The sequence below is a fragment of the Leucoraja erinacea genome, chromosome 19 (assembly GCF_028641065.1).
Source record: "Leucoraja erinacea ecotype New England chromosome 19, Leri_hhj_1, whole genome shotgun sequence".
Classification (NCBI taxonomy): domain Eukaryota; kingdom Metazoa; phylum Chordata; class Chondrichthyes; order Rajiformes; family Rajidae; genus Leucoraja; species Leucoraja erinaceus.
Genome location: NC_073395.1, coordinates 5,550,848 through 5,566,078, shown reverse-complemented (window position 1 = coordinate 5,566,078; position 15,231 = coordinate 5,550,848). Strand labels below are relative to the sequence as shown.

The 15,231-nt window shown below is 39.6% G+C and overlaps 2 protein-coding genes across 10 annotated transcripts in view; one reads left to right on the top strand and one right to left on the bottom strand.

The window, feature by feature from the left end:
• Nucleotides 1-4,985, bottom strand: part of LOC129706138 (ninjurin-2-like) — a 149,133-nt gene extending 144,148 nt beyond the window's left edge. For both annotated transcript variants that reach the window (XR_008725009.1, XR_008725008.1), the window contains exon 1: nucleotides 4,651-4,985. The gene's annotated coding sequence lies outside the window, so the exon portion shown is untranslated. The remainder of the gene's footprint in view (nucleotides 1-4,650) is intronic.
• Nucleotides 4,986-5,118: 133 nt separating this feature from the next.
• LOC129706134 (serine/threonine-protein kinase WNK1-like) overlaps nucleotides 5,119-15,231 on the top strand; it is a 94,980-nt gene continuing 84,867 nt past the window's right edge. For all 8 annotated transcript variants that reach the window (XM_055650142.1, XM_055650143.1, XM_055650141.1 and 5 more), the window contains exon 1: nucleotides 5,119-7,050. In XM_055650142.1, coding sequence (XP_055506117.1) covers nucleotides 6,235-7,050 — 816 coding nt within the window. In that variant the 5' untranslated portion in view covers nucleotides 5,119-6,234. The remainder of the gene's footprint in view (nucleotides 7,051-15,231) is intronic.

Below are 15,231 nucleotides of genomic sequence, written 5' to 3'. Positions count from 1 at the left end.
CATCTTTGTTATTGTATAATGCTCGTGAAATCTGTGTCTTGCTACATTTCCTTTGTGGCTCTTTGAGCCAAGGTTACAATGAGATATAATGGTTGGTGTGAATAAATTTTGCACATTCCGCTCTGTTTCAGAAACACCTCAGCAGAGGTATAAATATTGCAGGTATTATTCCAATTTTGTTTTGTTAATTCATTTACAATTAATCCAACAGATTAAAAATCATAATATTTGCAGAACATTTTGAAATATTGATTTATTCAACTGTGTACAATGGAGAGAAAAAAGTAGCATTCTCCTTTTCTGTTAAATCAAGGCTACCCATGTGAACCTCATGAGAGATTTTGGGCTTGAATGATTTTCAGCGCTTAAAGTTGATTGAGATTTTCTGAGACTCTGAACAATCAATTATCAATTTCCCTCCTGGGATAAAGAAAGTTCTATTGTATCATATCGTATTGAACGTTGTGCAAATTTTTCATAAATCCCTATTTAAATTTTAATTGAAAATAAAATTCCCTGTTCCATGTCACTAAAAAAATCCATAACCAATGGCACCAGCAATAGCCTACCTGATTATGGCCGGCTCCTTTATCACTTCATCCTGTTATTAAAATAAATTGCAGATGCTGATTTATACCAAACATAGACACAAAATGCTAGTGTAATTCAGTGGGTCAGGCAGCATCTCTGGAGAAAATTAATATGTGATATTTCTGGTTGGGATCTTTCTTCAGTTTGAAGAAGGGTCCTGATCCAAAATGTCACATTCATTTTCCCCTGAGATGCTGCCTGACCTGCCGAGTTACCCCAGCATTTTGTGTCTATCACTCTTAATCCTGATCATTTCTCTGCACTTTTTGGAAGCCAGCCTTCTCTATTTTTTTTTCAAATTTGCCAACTCTGTGGGTCAGTTCATGTTTGTTTCCTCTCAAACCTGTCTCAGTGTTGCTGATACATATATGTGGATGGGTTCCTCTATCACCCAAAGTCATCATCTCAAGAATCCAACAATGACTCAAAGACCCAAATTTGGACCCTCCTCATTCCCATATGGAGAGCAAGCTTGTTCATAACCATGGAGCAGCTTGCAATATATGCTAACACCCAGTTGTACCTTCACTGTTTTTTTTTCCGCATTCTGTTGCCTGATTACTTGTCTTGATATCCAGCCTTGATCAATCATCTCACTTTCAGGACGTCATGATGGGATTTCTTCAGAGAATGTTTGAGGACGAATTGTATTAAAGCATTTCATCAATTACCTTTTCTCAATGTGATCTTAAATGGGGATTTTCATACCATATGTTAAATTCTATTCACACCTCGGATAATGGAATGGATCATATCTATAAGTAGTGGGAATCACATAACTTTCAGGTTTTGCTGATCAGTGGCTTCTGTGATGATGGGGGACTTCAAGAAGAGCCTCAGACAGATCACTCACTCCCACCGTAGGTTGATGACCAATGCTTTAGCCTTGTCTGTGTCATGTCATCTATAGGTCATTATACATACGGTACCATTGAATGTAGCAGTTATTCTGCTTAACTGTGAGAGATATAAGGTACATGAGATAACAGACTGTAGTGCAAAACCATCTGGTTAACCTATAGTGAATCAATGATGCTCATTTATGGTCTGCTGTTGTGATCTGAAAGTAATCCATTCCGATCATGGCAATGCCGTACTATGGAATGGAAAGTTCCTTCAGTGTGAAATTAGACTATCTTTCTACAAATACTGTTGAGTGGTCCTTCCTACCAGTATCAACCCTAACAGGTTGTAACTATCACAAAACATTGAGTTTAAATAACATAGCCCCAGGTTATGAATGCAGGAGATCGTCAGGTCATTCTCTTAAGCCCACCTATTGTCAGAGGTATCTTCAATGGCCTTCCATGGCTGAACTGGGATGTTTATTGATGATTGTTCAATCTCATTTACCACCCCTCAGCAAATGAAGCAGTACATGTGTGTATGTAACAAGGCCTAGCCAATACTGAGAAATATGCTGATATACGGGCAGGAACACTGCTATAAAAATGACAATAACCATCTGCCTTAAGAATGGGTCTACCCACCTAACATTAATCTTCTATGTCATTACCATGATCAAGTACCCTACAATATTCATGCAAGGTGTCACCATAGTGCAAAAACTCAATGGACCTGCTAGATAAATACTTTGGCTATAAAAACTGGTCAGAGGTTGGTACCCCACAGTATCCTACAATCCTACATCTTATCCTCTCCTACTCACCTCAACACCTTTTCCATTATCTACAAGGCGCATTTCAGGAATTAAATGGAACACTCTCCGCTAGTTTGGTTGAATGCCCAACACATTCCAGGGCAAAACATTACGTTTGATTGATTCCCCATTCACCATCTTAACCAATTCCACCTCTTCCTTTCTTCCTCCCGTCACCCCCCCACCCCTACCTCAGTGTGAGGAAGGGTTTCGACCCGAAACGTTGCCTATTTCCTTCGCTCCATTGATGCTGCCTCACCCGCTGAGTTTCTCCAGCATTTTTGTCTAACATTAATTCCCAGCATTTGTGCAAAGTGGTCACATTGTTACCATCTACAAGATGTGTTGCAATTAAATGTGTTGGATTTAAATCCTGGAACTCCATACCCAACCACAGGATTTCCCAGGATTACCTTGGACCAGAGGTGTTGCGATAATTCAGGAAAATGGCTCATCATTGGCTTCACAAAATGCCTTTAGGTTCAGGCAATAAATCTTTGCTTGCCAGAGGCACTCACTAAATTTTAAGAATTCCACAAATCCAACAGGTCAGCATGTGTTGCCATTACTTTCTTGTGTTTAATTTTTGAATTGTTTGGCTGTTAAAGGCACATAGCAAATTATAGGGCATCCGTGGTCTGTTTATCGGAGTGACTAGTGATGCTGATGGAAATCTCCAAAATATTACTATTGGTTACATGTACCATAATAGCAAACATGATGTTCTCTGCTTTGGTTTTAAAATGATATCAAAGTAACAAACATAGATGTTAATACTCTCTAGTTCATTTAAAAAAAATAAAAATTTGGGCTATTCAAGATAATAAGTGACTTGCTGGATGGAAATCATTTTAATATTTTCTACACCCTAAGTTTTACCCAGATAGTTGTGGCTAGTTTCAGAGAAATGTTCTCTCTTCACTGTGCCTCAACACCTACTGTTGCCCTTTACTGCATTAATGCGAATCACCCATCCGTCATTTCTAGCCATCAAGTTACGGGTTTTGAGTTAACATGAGTAACAAGCCATTTATGATTTAAGTTTAAGATGATTTTGCATTTATTTTTGTATTGTACCTCAGAAAGCCAAATGAAATTTCTAGATCACAGTTGGTCTTCCAAGGCTCTTACAGTTAGGAACGAATATGAAATATTCTTCTGGGGAATGTTCACAAAATACTCCTTGCCCATGTCCCATGTTGGACAATATTCAAGTTTTAGATCTGCCTTACCCGTTTCCATTCTTGAAATGAGGCCACATGATTGAGACTATTGATTTGGGTTTGGATGAGAAACATACAAATATTCTATCTTCTCATAATATTATTCTTTATATCTTGGATACTTCTCAGGGTCCTTTCAACAAACTCGTCTTTGTTGTGAATTTCTTTTGCTCGGTAACTTTTCTGGTACTTCAGACAAGGTTCAAACAATAATATGGGGATAACTACAAACTAAATATTTAAGCCTTTCTCTTGCTTCTTCATTTTCTGATAATAGTAGGAACAAATCTAAACTTTTTATTGATGACCCTTTCAAAACTCCTATTTTTTCTGACATTAACCTACTAACTAGGATACAAAACATTTCCATCTGTTCAACCACACCCCCTTCCAGCTGTAAATAATGCTTCCCAGTGGAAGTAACCATAATCATTTTGTTACAAATCATACTTAGAAAATGAGTTGGCACCATTGGAATATTGGAAGCCTCTGACCTCAACTGAGCCATCTAAGATATGCCAAGTGAAGATTTACTATGTAAAATTACTATGTAAATTACTCATGTAAAAATGCAGGAAGCTTTAAATATATTCCTTTGATTGGGAAATTAATTAGCTTAACTGAAGTATTACTTCCACTTTTAAAATCAAACTGCTGGAGGCACGCAGTGGGTCAGGCAGCATCCAGAGAGAGGTTCTTGACTCAAAAGTTGACAATCCATTTCCCACCATAAAATGCCACCTGGCTGGCTCAGTTCTTCCAAAAGTGTTTTCTCCCCCCGCTGCAGAATCTAGCATCTAGTCTCTTGTGAATACTATATCCAATTTACATTGGAAACCACGTGCCCACTTCCATAATTAAAAGTTGTCCCATAACCTTATTAAACCGCTGGTGGAAAAACCCAAGGACATTAACAAATAAATAAATCCCGTGCCATGTCCATGTCACCTCGCATTTCCTGTAATCCTCTAATTTCCTTGATACATAGAATAATTATTCAAACATCTCAAGATGTGGAGGAAAAGCAAACGAAAACGACACGTTTCACCAGGATTTAAAGTTCGACCAATTCCTTCTACGATGGTGCAATACCCAGGAGGGCCTTAGTACCGGAAATTGAATTAAAATGTATTCTGACCCATATATATATATATATATTGTAAATGTTATAGCAACCTGCCTTATCTTTCCAGGTGAAGTGACCAGCACTCTCCGTTCTTATTTCGGACAGGGTTCACTTGAGGTGGTTTTATTTAATTCCGAGCAGTCCCAGACAGAATTTCAACACCACGCCATCTCTGCACCGATGTCTTTCCGTGTGATTTGTTTTGCGCACTTAAAATATGGACGAGGGGACAGGTCGCTGCATATTATTTTTTCATAAAGTTGCTGGTGTTGTTGTCGTTTTCTTTGAGAATGTAGGCCGATAAATGAATAATTAAATCTTGAGGACACAACCTCGCCCCCTCCCTTGACGCAATCCGCACATCCTCTTATTCACCCTATTGTCCGAGTCACGTGCCGGCCCCAACGTGCTGGCGGCTCGTTCCGCGCAAAGTAGGAGGGGATGAATAAACGCCAACCAACCGAAAAACCCACGCTGCATGACGGGAATTGTAGTTCGTTGGCTGTCTTGCGCCTGTCAAATTGCATTGCATCCCCCTTTCGTCCGTTGGAGTGTGTAAACTACGTTCTCCATCTCCCCTCGCAGCCGGTGTCGCGCACGTGAGTTGACGCCTTGAGCTCGAGCGCTGAGCTTCTTGGTAGGTCTCAGTCAGTGAGTGGAAGAGAGCGCGTCCGCCATTTACAGTTGGGAAGAAAAGAGCGTGTGTGTTTCGGATCTGACAGACGGAATAAGCGCCCATCTTCTTGCCCTCCCCCCACCTCATGCGGGGGGCCCGGGCTCGAACTTATAACGAGGTGGAACACTGGCGATTTTCTTTTGTAGGAAAAATCAGTTCCATTGGAAGAGAAGAAGCCGGGATGTTTCGTATATGGAAGGGACTGCAGTGAGAGCCTCTCCCCGGGCAGCTTGATCTTGCCCTGTGGTTTCTATTGTTGCTCCCAGGCCTGTCTTGAGTGGCAGTGCGGGCTGTCCTTTCTCATCACCATCATTTGTTGACTTTTTAAGAAAAGCTTAATATTTTCATCGCATCCATCTTGAAAGCTGTGGAACCAGAGCCTTTACGGACATTGACGGAACAGTTGTGGCGCTGTACATCATCGATGTTTTAAAAAAAAAGTGACTCCACATATTCGCTGTTCTGCTATTGAGAGAACTATCGCCACATCGTTGTATAAAGGATCGTTACTTTGAATGTGCTGTTTGGGCGAACGAATATTCATTTCTGGAGTTTAAATCGAGGGAAAAGGGAGCTGTTTAGGCTGCTGACATTGACTTTTCCATTTTTAATTCCTTTGCCCTCCCGAGAAATTAAGACTGAATGAAAGCAGTTTGGGATTTTTAAATCAAGGATGGATGGATCACATCAGATGGTCCATGTTTATCACGCTGCATTGCAACTGACTGAGGTGGACAGTATTTTTTGTTTCTTTTTTAAAGGAACGTCTGTGTTCCAGGGATCCGACCCTTTGCACATAAATAACATGGAGTTATTTTGTATTTAAAAACTATCGGTTTGCAATTGTCTCCTCGTGGTTAACTAAAAAAATTGCATATCCTTTGAAATCTTGTTTTAGAGAGGAACCACTACATTTTGTTTTTTTTGAAGCCGATTGCCAATCGGTTTTCTTGTGGCAATGTCAGAAAGCGCAGACAAAATTGGCTCATTATTGCGTCCTCCTAAAAATGGTACCAATTCCAGTTCGGATACTACAATAGGAGAACGTTTTGGAGTAAGTATGAGAAAAAAGGAAGAGTTCACCGCCCTCAGGAGGCGGAGGCATACAATGGACAAGGATAGCAAAGCAGAACACCAACGTTTTATTAGGAGGAGTGTGATTTGCGATTCCAACGTAACCGCATTGGACCATTTACCCAGTAAAACCAGCATTATCGTCTCTCCGCCTGAATCGGATAATGCAACCATATTAATAAGTAATGTTACCAATAATAATGAAGCACAGCCTCCAATACAAACAACTACCGTTGACCCAGTCTCTACTGCTGTTCCTGTGATTAGAGAAGAAAAATGCGAAAATTGCACCGATGGCAGTGCGAAAGATGGAAGCAGGGTCGCGGGTATTGGCGATGAACCATCTCGGCCCTCTATCCGTTCGCCTGATGTCTATGTTTGCAATTATGCAGTAAGTACAACTGGCGGCATCGTTGTCAGCAAGGACCGAAAAAAACAAAAAGCTGTTCCAATTAAAGAGGAGGTCGAGTCGAAAGTCAATGAAGAGGACAGTGCGGAGAATCGTGAGGCAGAGGAGGCAAGAAATCTAGAGAGAAAAGCGCAGGAGGATAATGAAGAAATAGAGACAAAGGCTGTGGGAACTTCCCCTGATGGGAGGTTTTTGAAGTTCGACATAGAAATTGGGAGAGGATCGTTCAAAACTGTCTATAAGGGTCTCGACACGGAAACAACTGTGGAAGTAGCTTGGTGTGAATTGCAGGTAAGCTTCGGTGCTTAAATCGGAGGTCCAATTTGGAATAATGAAGATTCTTCTTTTCCGAGTTACATCAGCACTGACAAGAAAAACCTTTCAGTACCAAAGACATTGTCCATTTTTATTACAGACCTTGGTCTGATTGACAACGCTGCTTGTCACTAAAGCAGTTTGGAAAATAGAAAGTTTGACAATTTTCTACATGTACATTTATTTAAAAGACTAATTGCTTTTCTATTTCCTTGCTTTCATTTCTGCCTTATCTTGCCCAGATTTACATTTTAGTAAAGGCTTTCTTTATTTCTTAGTTTGTGAACATTGGTAGTTTTGTCCATGGCTGATATATTAATATTAGATGAGTTAAAAAGAGAATTCCAATGAGAATTGCCAAGCTCTCGGCTGAATTGTGACTCTCTTGCACCACATTGATTTGTAGTGTTGAGGTTTTTGAACGCGCTGCCACCCCCATTACCAAAATTAGTTAGTGTGGGACAAAATAGATACTGAATTGGGGACCTTCATAAGTTGATTCTTTGCATTATTATTTTTTGTGGTGTCTAAAATGTTTGGTCTTCAGTAATCATTTCTGATCATTGATTAATTGTTATACACCGCTATTATTATCTTAGAGCTAGGGGTGAATGTGTGGATTGTCTACTTCTTTGTGCCCTGTAAGGTCACACAATTAACAGAGAGAATGGGCAGATGACTAGTTTTATTGATTTTAGTTGAGGGATAGATACCTAGAACAACTCCAGAGATATGGGCCTTATCTAAGAATCATGTCTTGGGATCTCTTCAGACAGGCATGAATGTAACAACATTTTATTAGGCTTGTCTCATGTAATGATTGGTTGAAAAATGCCTTAAATTATTTGTGGGGATCACTGAACTTGTTTTCTGTTTAACTTCTTCACGGGTGCAGGATAGAGAAAATATATACAGCACCAAGGGCAACAATTGGGTTAAGAGGAGGGTATTGATCAGCAGCATGGACTGGAAGAGGGTAGGGCCTCTTTATTTAATGGAGATTTATTCCTGCCGCACTTAGTATCTTGTTCTAGGTAAATAGAATCTACTGGTGTTGTTAACCCTATCTTCCTCCTCCACAGATGCTGCCTGACCTACTAAACATTTCATGCATTTTCTATTTTGAGTGATTTGTTTATGATACAAAATGTAATAAAGCTATTTACTTGAAATGTTAATACCTTGCATATTATAAACAAATCACTCAAAATAAAAAATGCATCTATAGTTACCCAACCAGATGCAACTAAATTTAAAGTAGCCCTTTCTTCCCAATAACCCTTTCTGGCATAAGCCCTCCCTTCACCACCTCCAGTTTAAATTCTATTTGGAATACTTTGGAGGACCAAGAACCAAGGATAAAACCTGCAATATGTTATAGGTGCTATAAATGTATTGAAGCAAAGGGTATACTTTGTAATTCTTTAAGTGTAATTATAAGAATCTATGTAAATATGTGATAAAATAGGATACAATACAGTTTAGATAATGCTTCACTGCCCCCCCCCCCTCCTTCCATTGTAAGTTCAGAAGTGGAGATGTTCATTGTGTAATGTTAAATTCAATTTGCAACTACTCAGAATTACGTTATTCAAGTCAATGGACTTTAAATAAATTGCAGATATGGGGTGATAAGTGGCCAGGGTAAATAACTGGAATGCAGGTGGGTCTGACTGTCATCACCTTAATTGAAAAGTGATTTGTTAAATGTATCGCTGTTCCTTATAATTATTTTGGATCCAAATCCAAGAGCTTTCTGCTTTGAAAACCGTGATGGTACTCTTAACTGATGAAAGAATATGGTGCATCAACATGATCACCACAAAACTACTTTAAGGCATTTAATGATGGATGATAAATGTTGGACTTAGCAATTACGCCCACTTGCATAAAGATTTTTTTTTAAAAAACAAGATTCCTTTTTGTACACTCCTTCCAGGCTTCTCATAACATTCATACTTAGATCAAATCCCTCCCACTGACGAAAAAGTCCAGCCTAGCTAATCAGTCTTCATAATTAAAAATTTGCAAGCTTGGTAACATCCTTGTAAATCTCCTCTGCACCCTCTAGTGGTATTGCATTCATCCTGTAATGTGGTGATCAGAAATGTTTATATTTCTCCAGCTATGTCCTGGTATCTATTCAGCCAATAAAGCCATTATCCTGTGTGCCATAAGCTGTTGATGAAGTTATCTGATTGGTAAGTTAATGAGGACAGTTTAAGAAAGGTAACGAGAGGACCCAAGCAAAGGGAGCAAGTGCTCAGCAGACACAAGGGTCTGCAAATATGTAGGTTTGCAAAAAAAGTGCAGTGTTGGATAATTGAATGGGTCAGCAGATTAGGCCATGCAAGTGGAAGGAGAAAATCTAAGTCAAATGGTTCTGTCAGAACTGGTCAGTTCTGATACAACAGAGAAAATAAGTTAGCTGAAGGTTTTGAAATCGGTGTTGACTCTGGAACACTAAAACACGCTAACAGAAGATGTGGTGTTATCCCTTAACCATTTGTTGGGGTCTGTTCAAAACAATGAATAGGCAGAAGTCCGAGAAGGAGTTGGGTGGGGAATTGAAGTGGCAGGCAACAGGAAGCTCAGGATCTTACCTTTGGACTGAACACAAGTACTCTGCAAAGCTCTCACCAAGTCTGCGTTTGGTTTCTCCAACATGGAGGAGATCACAAGCTTTGTGCTGATTTGGAAGTGCAAACTAATCTGCTTCATCTGGAAAGACTGTTTAAGGTTCCTGGATAGTGAGGTGTAAAAGGACATGTTTAGAGATACAGCGTGGAAACAGGCACTTCGGCTCACCAAGTCCATGCCAACCATTGATCACCCGTTCACATTAGTTCTGTGTGTCTAACTTTTACATCCACTCCTTATACACTAGTGGTAACTTTAGAGGCCCATGTGCCTTTGGGATGTGGGAGGAAACCTGAACACCCAGAGGAAACCCATGTGATCTCAGTGGGAACAATGGAACATGCAAATTCCACTCAGACGACGGGTGAGATCAGGATCGAAAGCTGGTTTCTGTCGCTGGAGGCAGCATCTCTGCCAGCTAAAGATGTGTTATGTGCTCTATGGATACATAGAAAAGTGCAATGAGAAGTGGAGTTGGAAGAATAGAACATGAAATTCCAGAGGAAATTGTTCCTTTTGAAAGATGTCTGGTGGTGGAATCTCATTGGTGATGGACGTTGTGAGGCATTACCATTGAGTGCAGAGTGGTGGGATGGAAAGTGCGGATCTGAGAAACTATCCTTGTATTGGCAATTCCAACAATCTTGCCATTGACATATAAAAAATTAGGACCGGCCAGCGCTAAGTCACCACACTAACGCAATCTGTGATCTATCCTGGAAGAGGAGTGGGTGCATACTGAGATGAGGTCAAGGGCTATTCAGTTATGGCAGTTTGAAGCCCCAGTTCAGGAAGAAGGAAAACATCTGAGGCATATATGGGTTGTCTCATTGGAGTAGATTGTTTCCTTGTAGGAGGCATGCTTGAAGACGTATTGTGTAGGAAGGAACTGCAGATGCTGGTTTAAACCAAGGATAGACACAAAAAGCTGGAGTAACTCTGCGGGACAGGCAGCATGCCTGGAGAGAAGGAATGGGTGACATTTCGGGTCGAGACCCTTCTTCTGACTGGTTAGGGATAAGGGAAACGAGAGATATAGACGATGGTGTAGAAAGATAATGAACAATGAATGAAAGATATGCAAAAAAGAAACGATGATAAAGGAAACAGGCCATTGTTAGACTTTTTGTTGGCTGAAAACAAGAAGCTAGTGCGACTTGGGTGGGGGAGGGATAGAGAGTGAGGGAATGCCGGGGTTACTTGAAGTGAGAGAAATCAATATTCATACCACTGGGCTGTAAGCTGCCCAAGCGAAATATGGGATGCTGTTCCTCCAATTTGTGTTTAGCCTTACTCTGATAATGGAGGAGACCTATTGTTGAGATGACTGAGAATCCTTGGGCTATCAATGGAGATTTGTTGCTTATTTATCCTCTTGGAGGTCCAGAAAATGAGTGAAGGAATAGATTGTGTGAAGGTGAGGGCAGGTTGGAAAATGGCAGAAAAAGTAAAGAAAAGTACCTCTTCATTTGGGTAAATGTTTTTTTAATTTAATAGACCCTTTTTGTTGCGAATATTTTTCATGCATTCTTTTTCCTTCCTAATCTGCTTTCTCAGTTTAATCAGGGTTTTCTTTTTACTTATTCCATCTTGTATGCTCCTGACCATCCAATTGGTGTGTTGGAGAGATTGAGATTTGTATTGAGAATTCTGCCATATTTCTCACTGGGGCATGCATATATACTCTGACTCCAACTCCTCTTTGAATATCTTTGACCAATGTGATGGTGTTTACCTTGGCTCTTTCTGTTCACTTTTGCTAAGTGATATCTTTATACTTGATCTGCAATTTATATTTTATTTCTGGTCTATCCTTTTTGTAATGCTAAACCTAACCAAATTGAAAACACTATTGCTACTGCTGCTCTGACCTGCCCACGTTGAAAATACATTACAGTGTGATTTTGATAAGTTGAAGGATTGATTAAAAAAAGACAGGTTCATGTAGTCGTCAAGAGAGTTTATTCTGAAGAAGAGTTTCGGCCCGAAACGTTGCCTATTTCCTTCGCTCCATAGATGCTGCTGCACCCGCTGAGTTTCTCCAGCTTTTTTGTGTACCTTCGATTTTCCAACATCTGCAGTTCCTTCTTAAACAAGAGAGTTTATTGTCATGTGTCCCAGATAGGACAATGAAATTCTTGCTTATGAAATACAGAGTATTGTAAGCATAAATACAGAACAGTTCAGCGTGTCTATATAGCATAGACCATATATATACATATATATATATATATATATATATATATATATATATATATATATATATATATATATATATATATATATATATATATATATATATATATATATATATATATATATTATCTTATGTTATGCTCCTTTAATCTATTTGGTTGTTAATTTAATATTGGTTAAGTTCAGGAAAAAGTAATTGGCTACTTTGCTAAATTTCTGCCTGAGTAACACAAGTTTGTGGATAGAAACGCATTCATGGTTGCATGTGCTAAATGTCTGATGACGTTGAGTGTGGCTGGTGAGTGGGGCTAATTAAGCAAGCTACTTTGTCATGGATGCTATTAAGTTGCTTTCAGTGTGGTTGAAACTGCATTTCTCCAGGTAATTGGGAGAATTCCATCACTTTCCTGATTTGTTCCTTCAATGTGATGATGGAAAGGAGTTGGATTGTTGCTACTGGGCACCTAGCATCTGGCTTGCTTGAATAATCCATAGTTAAGTAGCTGGTCCTGTTGAATTTCTGGTCAACGGCTAGTGCTATAATATAGGCAGTTGGGATTTATGTGATGGTAATGCAATTTAACGTGAAGGGTAGTTGGTACAATAGATAACAGACAATAGGTGCAGGTGTAGGCCATTCGGCCCTTCGAGCCAGCACCGCCATTCAATGTGATCATGGCTGATCATCCCCAATCAGTATCCTGTTCCTGCCTTCTCCTCATATCCCCTGACTCCGCTATCTTTAAGAGCCCTATCTAGCTCTCTCTTGAAAGTATCCAGAAAACCGGCCTCCACCGCCGTCTGAGGCAGGGAATTCCACAGACTCACTACTCTCTGCAAGAAAAAGTGTTTCCTCGTCTCCGTTCTAAATGGCTTACCCCTTATTCTTAAACTGTGACCCCTGGTGCTGGACTCCCCAACGTCGGGAACATGTTTCCTGCCACTAGCGTGTCCAAACCCTGAACAATCTTATATGTTTCAATAACCCTCTCATCCTTCTAGACTCCAGAATGTACAAGCCCAGCCGCTCCATTCTCTCAGCATATGGCAGTCCCGCCATCCTGGGAATTAACCTGGTAAACCTACGCTGCACTCCCTCAATAGCAAGAATGTCGTTCCTCAAATTAGGGGACCAAAACTGCACACAATACTCCAGGTGTGGTTTCACTAGGGCCCTGTACAACTGCAGGAGGACCTCTTTGCTCCTATACTCGACGACTCTTGTTATAAAGGCCAACATGCGACTCTTCTGTTGAAGGTGATCATTGCCTAGCTCTTATCTGCTTAACTCTGAGAAGTTATAAATAGAATTACAGTTTTGGCGTCATCATTGAGTGTCCCCGTGTTTGACCTGCCAATGGAAGGTTGATGCTAAGGCACTACCCTGACGAACTTCTACCGTGTGGCCTCTAACTACCATAATCTGTTGTCTTTTGTGAAACGAATGACTCCAAGTGTAAGTGTGTTTTTTCTCTTGAGGGCAACTGAGTTCAGTTTTACCAGACTCGGTGATATTACAATCAGTCAACTATTGCTCTTCTCTCCCATCAATTGTAAAGTGTTGACCTTCAAGCTCTGATTCTGCCACCCAAATCCATAGATTTCTAATGATTATCTTTGCTGCTTTCCTGTGGCATTAGTTATTAGTACATCTATTTCTCTATGACCTCTAAGAATCCATGTTTGAATTTAAGAGCTGCCATTCACCATAAATCACAACCTGTTTTTGAAGTTTCAGAATCGGTACCAATGTGTAATATTGAATTTCTGAATTCTATTGAAATTGTTCTGCTGTGGTGTTCCAAAGTAATTAATTTATATTCTGCTCATTTAAGCATCGGTGTACAGGACTGTCCTGATCTTGACAGATGAAAGGAGGTATCGCATAGCTGGTAGAGCTGCTACCTACTTGCCAGAGACCCGGGTTTGATCCTGACCTTGGGTGCTGCCTCTGTGGAATTTACATGTTCTTCCTGTGACCCTGTGAATTTCCTCTGGGTGCTCCGGTGTCCTGCTAGATCCCAAAGACATGCAGATTTATAAGTTAACTAGGCCAAGCGCGGACCCGTTGGGTCTCGTTCCCCCAACGCAATATTCCACCAAACTGCGCATGTGCGGCTGACGGACCCACACTGCGCAGGCACGACTGCCGCGTTCAAAGTTGTGCCGTTGACGGCAGAAATTAAGTTGTTATCACCTAAATTTAATTTATCTAGAGGTTGTAGACAAGGATGCCCGCTATCCCCGTTATTGTTTGCCCTTGCTATTGAACCATTGGCAGAAAGTGTTAGAGTCCACTCGGAAATATATGGGTATAATACTAAAGATACAGTTCTTTATATGCAGATGATGTATTAATATACATCACAAACCCAGAAACTAGCATCCCAAACCTGTTAAATCCTATAACTCAATTTGGCTCATTTTCATGATATAGAATTAATTGGAACAAAAGTGAAATTATGCCAATAACGGAACTCAACTTACATACATTGCAACAATCCCCCTTTAAAATAGTCAACGAAAAATTTAAATATCTAGGAATTTATGAGTCTAAGAAATATACTTCTTTGTTTAAATTAAGTTTTCCGCCTTTACGGAATAAACTGCATAAGAATATTCAGTATTGGAAAACACTTCCTATCTCAATGTTTGGTAGAATTAATGCTATAAAAATGATCTTTCTTCCGCAATTACTGTACCTCTTTCAATCACTCCCGATATCACTTCCAATTTTTTTTTTTTTTAAAGTTGATTCTATTGTCACAAGTTTTATTTGGGATTATAAGAACCATAGAATGAGTAAAAATATTTATGTCAATTCAAGACGAATGGAGGATTAGCTTTACCAATTTTTTTGTTTTACTTCTGGGCAGTTAATATTAAAAATATGAACTTCTGGCTGGAAGATATGGATCAGCAACCAGACTGGTTAAAGATGGAAAAGGAAGATTGTTTGCCTTTTGAAATTGGCTCGATTCTGTTAGCTCCCACAAAACTGAATTAAAAAAACCTATTGTGAAAACCCTATAATATATAGTGGTATACGAATTTGGAAACAATTTAAAAAAAACTTTAAAATTGGATAATTTATCACTCTCTTTTCCCATTGTAAATAACGCTTCATTTAAACCCTCTATGTTGGATAAAGGGTTTATACAATGGAAAAATTATGGAATTGAAAAGGTGGGACATCTTTATAGGAAAGGTATTTTTCTTTCATTTCAGGAGTTACAACAGAATTATGGACTACACTCAAATAACTTTTTTAGATATCTACAACTTGGAGATTATGTTAAAACACATACACAAGATTATAGA